This window comes from Cucurbita pepo, chromosome LG12 (assembly GCF_002806865.2).
Source record: "Cucurbita pepo subsp. pepo cultivar mu-cu-16 chromosome LG12, ASM280686v2, whole genome shotgun sequence".
NCBI classification, from domain to species: domain Eukaryota; kingdom Viridiplantae; phylum Streptophyta; class Magnoliopsida; order Cucurbitales; family Cucurbitaceae; genus Cucurbita; species Cucurbita pepo.
The window spans coordinates 2,848,961-2,865,337 of NC_036649.1; the positions used below are offsets into that span (position 1 = coordinate 2,848,961).

The following is a 16,377-nucleotide window of genomic DNA, read 5'->3' on the forward strand; positions in this document are numbered from 1 at the left end:
TTTTTTTTTTATAAGGGTGTAGAAACCTCTCCCTACCATACGCGTTTTAAATCCTTTGAAAAAAGTCGAAAAAGGAAAAACTCAAATATCTTGCTAGCGGTAGACTTGGGTTGTTGCAAGTTTAATCCAATCTCCGGATTATCTATAAACTTATTTTACCCAAATATCCTGTCATTAACATTTAAAAATATGATTTTTAACTATTACAAAGTGGGTCGTATTAATGTAACTAGAATAAAATATCTGGTCTTATCTATATACTATAGGTTCTTTATGTTATTATTTGTACATGATCTTTAAGTGTGTTATTTATATATATTATGTGATTTTTATATAATATGAAGTATGTTAACGACTAAATGATATTGATATATCAATTATGTAAGTGATAAATTTTATTTTAGGTCTATCATAATATACTTCGTAATAGTCAATAATTAAAAAAAAATGGAAAAAGAAAAAAAAAAACTCTAATCATCGGTTATAAAAGTTGAGCCAAGGTCGTCTATCTCTCACAAAATACATTTAAACCTATATCGAGAAGAATTGTCCTTCAATTTTAGTAACTCACGCGCTCGACCCCCACTAGCTTCGTCTTAAGTGCACGACTTCTAGTTTCATCATACAAAGGCATCTATCACATTTGGCTTCACTCCACCATGTGATAGTGCTTCAACGCATCCGAGTTCATCTTACATCGCTTCGAGTATCATCTTCATGGTTGTGCCTTCGATCTTCGCATCATCACCCACCCTTTTCAACTTCGTAAGTATGTTTCTCTTTTGGTATCGATACAACTTTGTTGAAACGGGCCTCTCAATTTTGACTCGTACACTACTATTATTCATTCACATTGTTGTTTGCATAGAAGTGTCTCGGGACATAGAGGTTCTCAAAAAAACGGATTCGAAAAAATATTTGGTAACCAGTTACACGATGTCGTATATATTTTTCCTATTTATATTTAACTCATTTGCCAAAATTCTTTAAAAAGGAAGTGATATACCTAATATAAAGTGTATTAAAGATATATATGGGCATAGCCCACTTTCATTGACTATAATAAATATAAAGCTAGATTAATAAAAATATCATATTTAAAAAAATTAAAAATTAAAAATTTCAATAATACCCTTTAATTTTAAATAAAATAAAAAAAATACCCGTAAACTTCAAAATACTATTAAAATGCTCATAATCTTTCTTTTCAACCGAGCTAAACATGTATCATCGATCAAACAGACGGTTTCGAGTCGAATCTCCGAAACAACTCAAAACATACCTACAAAACATAATCGAAATCGAAAGTTCCAAGTCAAAATGGGCGAAAACATGTTTACCCTAATAGTTTACTTGAACCGAACCGAACCGAATCAACCTCAACACGTTCTCTACACGACCCGAGAGGTGACCTAAAAAGAAGAGAAGAAGGGGACAGGTAAGACAGAGCTTAGACAAGCCAGAGTAAGGCAATGAGTTGGCCATGTGTAGTAGGGCCATAAGATCTCAACAAAGCAACGAGACATAAGGAAAAAAGGAAAAAGATTCGTAATCACAAAGGTCCACCAAATGTGTCACAATCACAGCTTCAAAAATGGCATATTCCCCCTTCCTCTTTATGAACAAGAACCTCAGAACCGCCATTGTTGAAGATTCTAAAGAAACCCAGAACAAGAAATGGATTGGACTTTATAAACACCATTTTTCAATCGATTCAGAGCATCAGAACACACAGAATTCAAGCCAAATTCATAACAATCATATAAGAAAACCACTAGAATTGAAGAACCAAACGCGAAAAATGAAGCTGCTACCATATTATTAACAAACTATGAAAGATCTGACCTCATGTGTTCATCCATGGGTGTTCACAGCTTCCCAAAGCAAGTTCTGAGGAACAGGATTGGTCAAGTCACGAGCCTGCAAAGCAGCTGTTCTAAGAGTATTAATGGTGCGGACATTGGCATCCCAAAATGACAAGCTTCTGTAAGGAAGATTATGTTTCTTGCAAAGCTCCACAACAATTGGAGAGATTTTCCTCAATTGGCATCTGGGCATCCTTGGAAACAAATGATGTTCAAGCTGAAACTGTAATCCACCAAAAAACCAATCCATCCATGAAGAACAAGAGATATCCAAAGTCCCTTTTGTTTGCTTCTCAAACCAGTCATTCCCAATGGGTTTCCCAACATAAACATTAGCAGAGAAATGGTTAAGGCAGAATTGGATGTGTTGTAGTGATGTAACAGCGAAGCTTGCAAGAACAAACATGACCCTTTCAGGCCAGTTGGGGAGGTATGAAACCAGGAGAGGAAACCATGTCCAGAACACAAGAATACCCATTATGTTCAATGCTCTATCAGGGACTTTTCTAGTGGAAAACAACAGCAATAATGTCTGCACGAAGAGATTCACTCTAGCTACACACATCACAGGGTAAAACGTGAAATGCTGGTAGCTGATGAAGAATCTAGCCAGGGAATCGAATTTCAACGTTCTACCATAGAAATGGGATGTCAAGGACTTGAAGAAACTAGTAGAAACAGCAAAAACAGGGATATGTTGAAGATCTGGATCATGATCAAGGCTATTACAAGAGATATGATGAGCATTATGAGTCCATTTCCACCAGGCTATACTAATCCCAGTCAAGCAATTCCCAGACAGAATTTGAGCTAATTTGTTAAATCCACGGCTCGACATTACAGTAGAATGTCCAGAATCGTGACCCACATAAGCACTTTGAATCCAAAGCATACCCAAAATCATAGCAGAACCCAAATGAACCAAAACACTCTCAGATTTCACAACCCCATAAACCACAAGAAAGAGCATAATAGCAACAGAAATCAGAGAATACATAGTGACATGCCCTTTCTTCTCGAACAAACCTTGTCTCGAAAATTCAGAAGCAAGCCGTCTGTAATCCTTAGAAACCTCCGAGACGTGAAAATCCTCGAGATGAAATCCAGTGAATAACCGGTCCAAATACGCCCACGCAGTGCCAGGATGATAAGCAATGAACGCATCGGTAACATCATGACCCGTCAAGTTCAGAAACGGCGTATCACCACCAGGATGTTCTTTAGCCCAATCTGTGACATTATAGATCTTACCCTGAATAGAGATCCACAGATCTCCAGGTTTGTTGTGCTTGAGAAGCTCCTCAGAGGTAATGTACTTCTTCTCAGCCTCCATATCCGAACCAGACGCTCAAAAATCGGCAATGGCAGCAAGTAGGAAAAGGGGATCGAAAAAACAAGAAAAACCCAGAACAGAATCAATCCAAGAAAGCCTTCTTCAAGCCCATACGAAACGTTTGTTCCTTGTTTTTTGTGGGGTTGCCAAGAAAAATGCAACCCACAGTTTGGAGAAGAGGGGGAAACCGGGTTCGAACGATTTCACAATTCAAGAATCTATGAACCCCTTCTTCTGAATTGCATGATGCATTTAGGAGATTATAATATAGAAAGAAAAAGCGGATTGAAATGGAGGCGTAGAGAAGAACGAGAGGTCGTGATTGTTAACAGCGAAGAAGACGGTGCAAAACAACATGCGCATAGGCATTACACGCCGTACCGTTTCCCCCGCATCTGAATCGGTCCGTCTTATCCTCACCTGAGGGTCACTAAAATATCCTCATTTTTTTATTCTTTTTAAAATAAAAATATTTTATTATCCTATGTTAATCCCTCACCTCCTAAATTAATTTTAAAAAATATATATTCCTAAACCTTAATTTTTTTTAAAAAAGTTTTAAAAATATTTTTATTAAAGTAAACTATATTAATTAAATTATTTTTTATATGGCAATAATAATAATTATGGTATGACATACTTATTAACTATATAATAATTAAGTTAATATATTTTTTTTTATTGTCTACCCATCATAGTACTTATCGACATATCCAATATATATATATATATACAAAAAAAAAAAAAATTGTACTATTTTCATTTATTGCCTGTCATATTATTCAACTAATAAAGTAAAATAGGCTTTAAATATTAGATTTAAATTAAATGTACCTTATATAAGTAGGTATATTATAGCATTATAATTTTCTTATTTGAAATAATTAACACGTTTAATTTATTGTATTAAATATGTAATTTAGACTTTTAATTTTTAAGCGTAATTAAAAAAATAAAATAAATGATAATAAGAGAGTCGGTGGGTTCTCCGTAACGTGGACTGGCAGGCGCGGTGACCGGTGAGGAGACGACCACGTCAAGGTAAAGTCATTAAAAGAATGGACGGCTGAGTCGTGATTGTTAACAGCGAAGAAGACGGTGCAAAACAACATGCGCATAGGCATTACACGCCGTACCGTTTCCCCCGCATCTGAATCGGTCCGTCTTATCCTCACCTGAGGGTCACTAAAATATCCTCATTTTTTTATTCTTTTTAAAATAAAAATATTTTATTATCCTATGTTAATCCCTCACCTCCTAAATTAATTTTAAAAAATATATATTCCTAAACCTTAATTTTTTTTAAAAAAGTTTTAAAAATATTTTTATTAAAGTAAACTATATTAATTAAATTATTTTTTATATGGCAATAATAATAATTATGGTATGACATACTTATTAACTATATAATAATTAAGTTAATATATTTTTTTTTATTGTCTACCCATCATAGTACTTATCGACATATCCAATATATATATATATATACAAAAAAAAAAAAAATTGTACTATTTTCATTTATTGCCTGTCATATTATTCAACTAATAAAGTAAAATAGGCTTTAAATATTAGATTTAAATTAAATGTACCTTATATAAGTAGGTATATTATAGCATTATAATTTTCTTATTTGAAATAATTAACACGTTTAAATTATTGAATTAAATATGTAATTTAGACTTTTAATTTCTAAGCGTAATTAAAAAAATAAAATAAATGATAATGAGAGAGTCGGTGGGTTCTCCGTAGCGTGGACTGTCAGGCGCGGTGACCGGTGAGGAGGCGACCACGTCAAGGTAAAGTCATTAAAAGAATGGACGGCTGAGATGCGAGGACAGAGAATATTACGGTGGAAAAACGACACGCGATTATTTATTTATTTATTTTTAATTTTTGGGTAGTTGATATTTTGTTTTTAAAATTTAAAAAATTAATATTTTGAGAGATATTTTTGACGGAGGTGCCTGTCATTTCCAGCTGTTATTTTTTTTGTCTTTCCCAATTGTTTTTAAATTCCTTTATTTATTTGTTTATTTTGTTGGATGCCCGTTTAATTCTTTTCCTTTTATTTAAAAAAATAATATTAAGTTTATTTATTTATTTTACTTTCCTTTCTCTATCTATTTATATATATATATATATATAGATATATATATATATTACTAAATTAATATTCTTGGACAAATGTATTTTTAAATTTTGTTTAAAAAAATTATAATATTTTTAATTTATCCGATATTTTAAAAAAAATTAACGTTTAAATTTAATATTTTATTTTATTCTCAGTATTTAATTAGTTTATATTTTTCTTATTTACACGTATTAGTTGCTAGCTTGTATCATATTTAGAGTTTGTGAATATAACGAGAATACACGTCTTCGATCTTAATTCTATTTGTCATTCTTAACAATACACGATAAGTTTCAATCATATTTTTACTTTAGAATAATTATATTTTAATTATGAAATTTTATTTTAACCTATTAATTTTAAAAATTGATTCGAACCACTATTCCATTTATTAGTTTCTAATGAAGATAAAGAGGGAATAAATTTTCGTTAATTATTAATTGAAATGGTCGGAGAAGCCAACATTGTAAGAACAATCATGCAACACTAGAAAAAAGTCAACAATTTCATGGATGGTAGAACGACTAAATGAGTTGAAATAGAAGACTTTACAAAAGAATACGTCTTTAAGAGAGGTTGTGGAAGCGCGAGATTTGAGAGAAATATGTTCGATAAAAGTCAAATGGGAGATGGGTCAAGATTAGTCGAGAGGGAAAGCTTCACAAAATGAATATATTTGTGAGAGGAAACTGTAAAAAAAAAACAACAAATAAAAAGATTACATGATAAAGAAACGTAAGAAATTTTTCGTTCTTTGTAGCTTCCATTGACTCGTGTTTCTTTGACTGTCTTTTTTTTTCTTCTTCATTCATACGTCTTAATCTTAATTTTCATCAATTGACTACGAGACAGAAACCATATATAGCTTTTGTTGTCACGTCACTCTTACATTTTTATTTTCACATAAAATCGAGCGATAAAGTCATGTTGACTTTTACTACTATTTTAAAAATAAATAGTCATAAAGTTTAAGAGAATAATTGAATCCCGTTCAATTAAGTTTAAGAGAATAATTGAATCCCGTTAAATTAAAAAAAAAATTAAGAGTCGTTTTAAAATTAAAAAAAATATTAAGGAAAAAAACAAAAAAAAAAATGAAAATGGGCATAATTGAAATATATCTATTTAATTTTTTTTTTTTTTTTTAGTTGGATAAAGGGAAAAAAGGAGAAAATCTAGGGAAAGGTGATGGGACTCACGTGGCTTTTGAAATGGGGCCAACAGGGTAATAAACAGAAGTAAAGGGACCTAACAATAAAATAATGAATGGAGTGCCTTTGCCTCCTCTTCAAATATACAGCTGGACCTATGATGAAAAATTCAAAATTATTGCCCTTTATTTTCAATTTCTTTGTTAAATTTAAATTAATTTATTATATTAGTCGAAAAAATAGTATATTTGAACTTAAATGATTCGAAATTGAGGGATACAAAGCAAATTAGAAAGGTTCGAAAAATTCGATGACCCGAATAATATAATCTAAATTTAATATTAATTTAATCTATAATTTATTTTTAATTAATTTTATAATTATTTTTTAATGATTTATTCCCTAACCACCCTAAAATAATTTGTAATTATTTGATAGATTAGTTTTAGAAAATATATATTGAAATTGAGGGTTAAATTTTAATTAAATATTTGAAAATAAATAAAGATATATTTTATTAACTAATATTTTATTTTTATTAATTTTTTTTTTAATAAATGACTCGAACAGTTTGAATCAATTTATTTCAAACAAATGGTTGAGTTAATTTGAGTTCAATATATTAATTACCGTTTTATGGGTTGAAAAAATTAACTTAATTCAACGAACACTTCTTATATATATATATATATATATATAGATTGTAGGGATTGGTACTCTTCATCCTATTATCAATATTGGGATGTAGCTTAAATGGTAGAGCGCTCGTTTTGCATGTGAGAGGTACAGGGGTAACCTTGCATCTCCATTTTTTTAAGAGAAAAAAAACAAGTTTATAAAAGAGTTCATATGACTGAAGTTGACCAAACTACCCAACCCAAATCATAAAAGTTGGGTTCAATTTGGGTCGGGTTCAATTTTTGGGAAATAAAAAATTTAGGTCAGTTCATTAATTGAACTCCATTCGAGTTGCTCGAGTCACCAACTTAACCAATTCGAAAATTACCTAACTCAACTCGTGCCTAATACTTGTACAACTCTCTTATCTATATTAAAATTATATTTTCTTGAAGAAGTCATTAATTTTTTTTTTATATATATATATGCATGGTCTTAATTTCAACGGGAGAAAGTTTCTTACGTGGTCGATATCCTTCTATATCTTCAAGAATATTATAGTAATTCTTATTCGAGGTTATTATATGGTTTGGGAATCCTAAAAGAATATTATTATCGTTACAATACATGATTTGAACACTCTTTTGGATGTTTGAAAAGACAAGTTCCAAAGTTCGTACTATTCCTTCTCTCGAAAACAATAATAATAATAATAATAATTAACTTCTATAACATTTTGTTCGAATGACTTTTATTAAATTTATTTTTTGGATAAACACGACTGTCCAGAATGTTGTTCACTTTCAGCCTAAAATCTTATGGCTGTCTTATACCAATAAAGATAGTATTCCTCACTTATAAACTCATGATCAATCCCTAAACTAGCCGATGTGGGACTTTCATTATCCAACGTTATTGTCGTAAAAAAGTATACGAGATCTCAATATTTGTAACAATCGAATGCAATTACTTGTCGTAACATCGGTATTGAGGATAAGCTAGAGGTAAGATGATTTTTCTTGTTTTTTATTTTTTTTTGTTATCGTTTGATGTTCAAAGAAAATGAATTTGAACCGTCAATTGATATGAGTTTTCACTATTATCGTGTCTACTATTGCTCTTGATCGTAGGTGGCTGAAAGGAGTCACCATTGTGGAAAACGTGGATGATCGAGTGAGGAGGATGACTACTAGGGATTTGCCCAGTGGCTATCAAGAGAAGTGTGTTCGTTCACACGTGCGTTGAATGCAAAGATTATCGTGGACATTTTTATAAGAAACACCATGAAAAAGAAATATCTTATAACGTATGGTGGAAAGGCTATGATTATGAACGTACATCTCTTGAGAAATTAAAGTCATTGAATGTATAAAAATCATCATATCACTAAATTAATGGGTAAAAAAATATTACTAAGATGTCACGTTAAATTTTGATGGGTAAAAATAAAGTTTAAAATGTCAATTTTATAGAAATATTAATAAATGTGAAAAATAATAAATAAATAAAATTTAAAAATACTTAAATTAATAAATAAATCAGAAAATAACCCGCTACCGCCTGCTCCCGTTGCTCTCCTTCTCAGATCCTCACTTTCACTCCTTGTTCTTCATGATCATACTCCCTTCCAGTCTTCAACAATCCGCAGAGCCTCGATTTCTGGCGAGAAGGTAATTCTCTCAGAAATATTGATTTATCGTTCATTTTCTTTTCGTTAATTTTTGTCTATGAATTCATATTCTGAATCATGCTCAACCAATTTCAGATCACATTGTTGAATTGGAATGCATCCGTTGCATTCTCCTATTGTTAAAATTCAGCTGATTTGTGTGCCATTGCCAATGGTGTTGATCTGATTATAGGCACTGAAAGTGTGGCATCTCGTCGTAGTCGTTTAGATAGGCTTTTTAATTGGTTTCTTCACCTGGAATCTGGCATTGGGAGTTCTGATTTTGCAATTTGTTTCTTGAACGAATGATTCGTGGGTAGTTCTCATCTTCCTCGTTCTGTGATTTTTCATGCACGAAAATGTCGTCCATCTTGCACCAAAGATCCACTTACAGCTCACTTGAAAATCCGTACCCTCTTTCTCCTCGTTCTTCCTCGAGTTCTGAGAGGTCGTTTTCCATATTCAGCCCTATGAACCTGCTTGCTCTGCTTTCTCTTGTTGTGATTCTTGGAGTCTTCTTCCCATGGATGAATATACAAGAAACTATTTTCTCAAGCTCAAAGATCTCAAACACGAAATGGCGAGATTACTCGTTGGCTGACGCTGCATCGTATGTTGCGCGGAATGGGACAGTGATTGTTTGCGCTGTGAGCCAACCTTACTTACCCTTTCTCAATAATTGGTTGATTAGTGTTACTCGGCAGAAGCACCATGAGAAAGTTCTTGTTATTGCTGAGGACTATGCAACACTCTATAAGGTGAATGAACGGTGGCCAGGGCATGCCGTGCTCGTCCCACCAGTTCCTGATGCTCAAACAGCTCATAAATTTGGTTCTCAGGTGTGGTTAGTTGACTGTTAAATTTCATTGTTATCGGTTTAGATTTATCCTTTCTGTTCGAAATGATAAATTTGATTGCTTATATAAACATATTGTTGTTGTTTGTTGCTTCTCTGTTAATTAACTCATCCCATTTAACATTGCCTGTGCGAAGGCGTTTTGTTAATGCAGCACTAGTTATAAACATTTTCATACTTGGATGTGTTTTCGAAACTTAATCTTGTTGCATAATTTTCATATCCGGTCTTAGCAATACAATTATCGTTAGAGCTACTCGANATTTCATTGTTATCGGTTTAGATTTATCCTTTCTGTTCGAAATGATAAATTTGATTGCTTATATAAACATATTGTTGTTGTTTGTTGCTTCTCTGTTAATTAACTCATCCCATTTAACATTGCCTGTGCGAAGGCGTTTTGTTAATGCAGCACTAGTTATAAACATTTTCATACTTGGATGTGTTTTCGAAACTTAATCTTGTTGCATAATTTTCATATCCGGTCTTAGCAATACAATTATCGTTAGAGCTACTCGAGGACATTCATATTATGCCTTCAATTACAATTGACATTAATTGACGTCGCTCTCGTACTGATATTTACTACTTGAAGTACAGAAGCCTCGATTGTATTTCTCCTTCCCACATTTACTAATTTGACTCTCAAGTCATCAGCAAGATCTCTCTCTTTGCTCTCTTCTGTATGAAGCATTTTATAGAACTCAAGAAATTTTTTATTGACGTGTTCTTAGGCCATTGAGCATGTTCACTCAGTTTGCTTGCCATAACCCCCCTTTTCCTTTCTCCTTCTAATTTAACTTTTCCCTTCTCAGGCTCAGGCCTCAGGCATATATGATTATCCTTAGCCAAATTCACTGCCTACATGAAATGAAAACGCTTGCCTTCACATTTCAGGGATTCTTCAACTTCACATCTCGAAGACCACAACACCTACTGCACATTTTGGAGCTTGGTTATAATGTTATGTACAATGATGTTGATATGGTATGGCTGGCTGATCCATTTCCTTATCTGCAAGGGAATCATGATGTGTACTTCACAGATGACATGGCTGCAGTATGTACAATAACTTCCAACCCTCACCCCCTCCTCTCCGGGTGCAATGTTGTGGAAATGGATTGCTTACAGTTTCCTTGCATATAGTCTCTAATTTATTATCTTTTATTCTTTGAGTAAGAAGCAAATGTTCATATAAGTTTGGGAAATTTAAATGAAAAATGTTGGAGAATTTTAGCTTCTTAGTTAAAAATTTGTATGTTTGCTCATTTCTTTGATCATTCTATCAATTTGACTGGAACATGTGGTACTTATAGATGTCTTGCTTAATATTATGGGAACTTGAAAAGCATGGTGACACTAAACTCACATCTTAACATTTGATGAGAAGTGCTTGCATCCTTGTTCATTAACATACACCAAACTCACTCCTTTCTGAATTTGTTCTCACCTCGTAACAGGTAAAGCCTCCGCACCACTCTCATGATTTGCCACCTCCAGGGAAAAAGGGCCGCACTTACATATGCAGCTGCATGATTTTCCTACGCCCCACCGATAAAGCAAAACTTGTCATGAGGAGGTGGATTGAGGAACTTAAAGCTCAGCCATGGTCCAAAGCAAAGAAAGCAAATGATCAACCTGCTTTCAACTGGGCACTAAATAAAACTGCTGGAGAGGTTTGTTTTTCTAGTCTTCTAGTTCTCACTATCACATCTTAATTGAGTTGCTAGGATCCCATATCGTAATGATTAAGTTTAAAAACAAAGGAAAAAAAGAACATCGAAAGGAGCAAAAAATTATGCCATGCAGGTACAAGAAAGGAAAATGTATACGAAATTTATCAAAAGATTGTATTTTTTTTCTGGGTAACAAAACTTTTCATTAACATAGCGAAAGGTTACAAAGTATGATACTTACAATAGAGTATGAAGGAAAGATTTTGCTCCATCATCGAAGATACTATTGCCTTTTCAAGCCAAAGATGCCAAAAGAATGCTTTACTGAATTGGAGTCAAAAGACTATTTTTTCCCTTCTAAAAGGTGGCCCAAAAACATAGCATAGAAAGAGCTTGTTGATATCTAGTGGAGACGCCTCCTGTCAATTGTAAGCTAAGAGAATGAAACTCAGAAATTACCAGCAAAAGAACAGTTCAAAGGATATGGCCTTGGAGCTTTGCATCTTTCTTGCAAAGAAAAAAAAAACCAGAGAAAGGGAGTAGCATGTAGGAAGCCATTTTTTATCGCATCGTTATAGGTTATGCTTTCATAACTGAGCTTCCACAAGAAGAAAACCCGACTTTCTTAGGTATTAGCCATACCACATTAATTTATATCGGGGGATTCTCCACGATAATATTTTTGACAATGTCCATAAAGAGTGAAATGCACGGTGAAAAAATGAAACGATTCCAGTGGCCTACCATCTTGTTGGGGCTATACGAAGGATGAGAGTTGGAGAGTAAGTTAGAAAGCTGAGTCTCATTCCTGAATTTAAGCTTCCAAACAGAGTCTTCTAAAGCCAAGTCCCATATGTTTGCCTTGTAGTTTTTAAATAAGCTTTTTAATTTACAATTCCTGTTGGTCTTAATCTTTCACCTTTTAACAATACTTTTTTGGTCTTAATCTTTCACCTTGTAACAATACTTGTCTACATAATATAAGTTTTTGAACTCTTTCATGTCACTCTTCAAATTTTTTTTTTTACCTGCCACTAAGATCTTCACATTCTTCAAATTGGCCCTGGAAATCTATCTCAAAAACTTTCAAAGACGACTAAAGTTGCAGTCAGAACTGATAGAGTCATAGAGATACAAATTTTTGTCATTAGACATCACTTCTCTTTAATGCTCTTTGTTGGTGTAAATGTCAACACCACCCTTTTAACAATTATAGTCTTTCTTCTTTAGTTTCTAATGGATGATCTTTCATGTAATGCACCTTTTTCTGGTTGGGGTCTATTAACTCCCTCAATTTTATTTCTCAATGAAATTTGTTTCTCCTCTCAAAAAAAATAAAAATAAATAATCATCAGACACTTTGAACCTTGGAAATCCAAGAATAAGTCTTCTCCTTGAGGCTCTCTTCCTTTTCTTTGTAAGATGATCTGGACAAATTAATTTGGCTAAAGGACAAAGAATTTGTAGAACTTTAGAGGGGTCGGTCGGTCTTGGGATGTTTTTTTGGGATAACATAAGGTTTAATTCTTTCTTATAGGCAGTGGTACCTAAGTCCTTTTGTAATTATCGGTTAGGTGTTATTCTTTTTCTTATTGGAAAGCCTTTTTATAGGTTATTTTTTCATATGGGCTGTGTTTTTCTGAATGCCCTCGTATATCCCTTCACTTGTTAATGAAAGTTCGGTTGCTTAAAAGATAAAAGATTAAAGGCTAAAGTCTAATATCACTCTCTTTTTGTACTCATTGTTCATTAAGGTGGGGTGTATAATCCCTCCTCCTATTCCATTTGGCATGGAAAACTCTCTTTAGTACTCCAAAAATGTTAAAATTTTCTTGTGAGAGCCTGCTCTTGGCAGCATTAATACCCATGATGTGTGAGTGAAACAGAATTTGGATACTCAAAATCACTTATTCCTCTCATCCTCTTATGCTGGTCTTATTTGCTCCTTGTTATTGCATATTCTTGGCATCTCCTTCCTCACAGATTGACAAGTTTGCTTCCCATTTTCGTAAAAGGTTGTCCTTTAAAAAATCCAAGAAATTCTTGTGACTTCAACTTCTGAGGGCAAAGGCTTCCTTTTGGTTAACGTGGTTAGAAAAAAGACAAAAGAATATTCAATGAGAAAAAATCTTTTAGATAATTTTTGGAGAGTTCGTTGTTTGCTGCATGAACAACAGTGTTATCCAACCATATTGTTTCTTCCTTTTAGTAGTCTACTACCAGAATCAAATTTTCCTATGAGCTAACGATTCACCAAGCTGCTTGAACTTATTGAACCAGTCGTTTGTTCATACAAGGCTCTATCACTTGGTTTTAATATCTTAACCAGTCCATAAATGTGGGAATAATCCTTCAATTTGTTGTCAACGAGACGAGAGACTATATGTAACAGCCTAAGCCCACCTCTAGCAAATATTATCTTCTTTGGACTTTCCCTTTCGAACTTCCCTTCAAGGTTTTTAAAATGCATTTGCTAGGGAGAGGTTTCCACAACCTTATAAATAATGCTTCATTCCTCTTTCCAACCGATGTGGGATCTCAAATTCCACTCCCCTTCGGGCCCAGCATCTACGCTGGCACTCGTTCCTCTCTTCGATCGATGTGGAATCTCACAATCCACCTCCTTCGGGGCCTAGCGTCCTCGCTGACACTCGGTGTCTGGCTCTGATACCATTTGTAACGGCCCAAGCCCACCGCTAGCAGATTGTGTCTTCTTTGAGCTTTCCCTTACGGGCTTCCCCTCAAAGTTTTTAAAATGAATCTGTTAGGGAGAGGTTTCCACACTCTTATAAATAATACATCGTTCCCCTCTCCAAATGTTACACCATATGTGTATATTAGATTTTCTTATAAAGAGAAACTGCCTAAAAATGGCTACAATGATGATATACAGGTGGATCTATACCTGCTGCCACAGCCAGCATTCCCAACAGGTGGACTATACTTCAAAAACCAGTCATGGGTTCAGGAAACCAAAGGAATGCATGTTATAATACACAATAATTACATCACAGGCTTTGAGAAGAAGATCAAACGCTTCAGGGAATTCAACCTGTGGTATGTGGATGATCATACTCTTGAGTCCCCTCTTGGTCGAATATGAGAAATTATTAGGCGTTATCAGTGTTCTTCCTGCATCACAAGGTACACTCTTTCAGAACTGTGTAGCCTGAGCAACATTTAGTTCAATTTTCCTTCTTCCTAGCACAGTTCTGTCAGCCGAAACACATGTCTAACTTCAGCGGAAGGCGCTCTATTATTGTTCATCAACCTTCGGTTGGAGCTATATTTCGTTCACAATTTGTTACTATCATCGTCATTCGTTGAACATCGAACGTTTGATCTCTTGCTCGAGAGTATAGTTTTGCTTTTTGCTGTTTGCTTTCATAGTGATTCAATTGGTGGAAAAGATAATCATCTAACTGCAGCTGAAGGCGCTCTATTATTGTTCATCACCCTTCGGTTGGAGCTATATTTCGTTCATAATTTGTTATAACATAATAAGATTATCATCGTCATTCATTGAACATTTAGTTTCAATCGAATAATTCGATCTATCTCGAATTCGAACATCTGATCTCTTGTTCGAGGGTATATGTTTTGTGACGCTTGATCGATAATATATGCTTTGACACTCGAATTAAGGTCAAGTTGGCTACTATGAATACGTCAAGTACTCGACGGCGTACTATTTGTATATTTAATTATTTACGCGTTTATTATTAGCTTTCAACAATATTTAATTACATAAAACAAAAATGGAAAATGAAATTTCATTGATTAATTAGAATAAAAAGAAGTGTTTGAAGCCACAGGTTCCAGCTGGATTTAATCTCATCTTCCAACCAAATCCACCTAAAATTTTACTCATTTAAATAAGTCCATTTTTGTTTATTTCACTCATAAAAAAAATAATTAAAAAATATATTTTTTTTTTGTTTCCACGTGAAAGACGTGTGAGTTTAAAAAGTTGCTTCTTTTATACTTATTGTGAAAAGAAGTCCATGTTACATGTGAGTTTGGTATATAAAGTGTGTCGATTTTACATGTTAATCAATGATATACATACTATGCTTACACAGTGTTCGTGGGTTCGGTTGGGGCATTATTTTAACGACCGTAATTTTTGGTATTTAAGAACATTAAACAAAGTGCCATTCTTGATTTTTTTTTCACACCATCATATATCAAATTAAATATATAAACATTTTGTATATCAGTAGTCATAATTAGATATATCCAACCACAAAAAATATATATAAATGATATAACATTCATGCAAATATAGATGAGAAATAATATATATGTATAAATTGAATGTCTTTTAGTGACACTTGAGTAAAAGAGGCGTACATAAATGAAATGAGATCGGGAGTAATCTCGGGGATAAAATGTCTAAGAAATACTATAATCATAGAAACTCCATAGTCATGCGTGCTTCGTTTGGATCAATTCTATGTTGAGTGACTTACTAGAAATTTTTCTAGGATGCATGTGACGTGGACAAAACATGCTGGAATGACTTGTATTGGTTTATGAGGATAATCTCTACTCGTAGTAGCAAGAAGTTAGTAATGTGACCATGTCACAGGGGATGTAGGGGAATGTCGGAGCATCAAGTACCAAATCTAGTTTATTCCTAAGATGCATGTGAGTGAGGATAATCTTCATTCTTAGAAGCAAGTAGTAAATAATGCTACCATATTGCGGGAGATGCATAGGAATGTCAGGACCATGATGACAAAGTAGCAACTATTTGAATTTGTATGAATAATTTAGACTACATCGATCCTTAGAAATAAATTGCGAGGAACAAATAATTGTTATTTATATTCAAATCTCAAGTAAACGATAAGTTGAACTACGATTTCGATTAGAAATTTATGATCCCGTTCACCTTTTTTAATCCAATATGGATTGATTTAAATGAATTCTTATCCAAAAATATGCTTTCATGAGTTGAATTATGATATCATACTTGAGGAATGTTGATGCGTAAGTTGAACAGGATCTAAAAATGGAGTATTGAAACAGAATCTTTTAATTTTAGAACGTTAGTTCAAATGATTCACATTTGT

The 16,377-nt window shown here is 33.4% G+C and overlaps 2 protein-coding genes across 3 annotated transcripts; one reads left to right on the forward strand and one right to left on the reverse strand.

Annotated features, from left to right (window-relative positions):
- Positions 1–1,160: 1,160 nt before the first annotated feature.
- On the reverse strand, positions 1,161–3,588 carry LOC111807163 (delta(8)-fatty-acid desaturase 2-like). The gene is made up of 2 exons (XM_023692753.1): positions 1,846–3,588; positions 1,161–1,412 (listed from the first exon to the last, which is right to left on the reverse strand). The coding sequence occupies exon 1, from the start codon at positions 3,196–3,198 to the stop codon at positions 1,855–1,857; it is 1,344 nt and encodes a 447-aa protein (XP_023548521.1). The 5' UTR covers positions 3,199–3,588; the 3' UTR covers positions 1,161–1,412; positions 1,846–1,854.
- A 5,074-nt stretch (positions 3,589–8,662) lies between these two features.
- On the forward strand, positions 8,663–14,686 carry LOC111807804 (UDP-D-xylose:L-fucose alpha-1,3-D-xylosyltransferase MGP4-like). Of its 2 annotated transcripts, XM_023693675.1 has the most exons (6): positions 8,663–8,768; positions 8,864–9,606; positions 10,521–10,682; positions 11,084–11,299; positions 14,193–14,443; positions 14,542–14,686. In XM_023693675.1, the coding sequence occupies exons 2-5, from the start codon at positions 9,127–9,129 to the stop codon at positions 14,400–14,402; spliced, it is 1,068 nt and encodes a 355-aa protein (XP_023549443.1). In that variant the 5' UTR covers positions 8,663–8,768; positions 8,864–9,126; the 3' UTR covers positions 14,403–14,443; positions 14,542–14,686. The 2 variants fall into 2 exon arrangements, with proteins under 2 accessions (XP_023549443.1, XP_023549442.1); XM_023693674.1 differs by having other exon boundaries at positions 14,193–14,686.
- The last annotated feature ends 1,691 nt before the right edge of the window (positions 14,687–16,377 follow it).

Bases quoted from the DNA above. Each gene is read 5' to 3' on its own strand.
- LOC111807163 (XM_023692753.1), bottom strand. From the start codon at position 3,198: ATGGAGGCTGAGAAGAAGTACATTACCTCTGAGGAGCTTCTCAAGCAC.
- LOC111807804 (XM_023693674.1), top strand. From the start codon at position 9,127: ATGTCGTCCATCTTGCACCAAAGATCCACTTACAGCTCACTTGAAAAT. The intron at 10,683-11,083 runs GTATGTACAATA...ACCTCGTAACAG, and splicing joins TCACAGATGACATGGCTGCA to GTAAAGCCTCCGCACCACTC. The intron at 11,300-14,192 runs GTTTGTTTTTCT...GATGATATACAG, and splicing joins TAAATAAAACTGCTGGAGAG to GTGGATCTATACCTGCTGCC.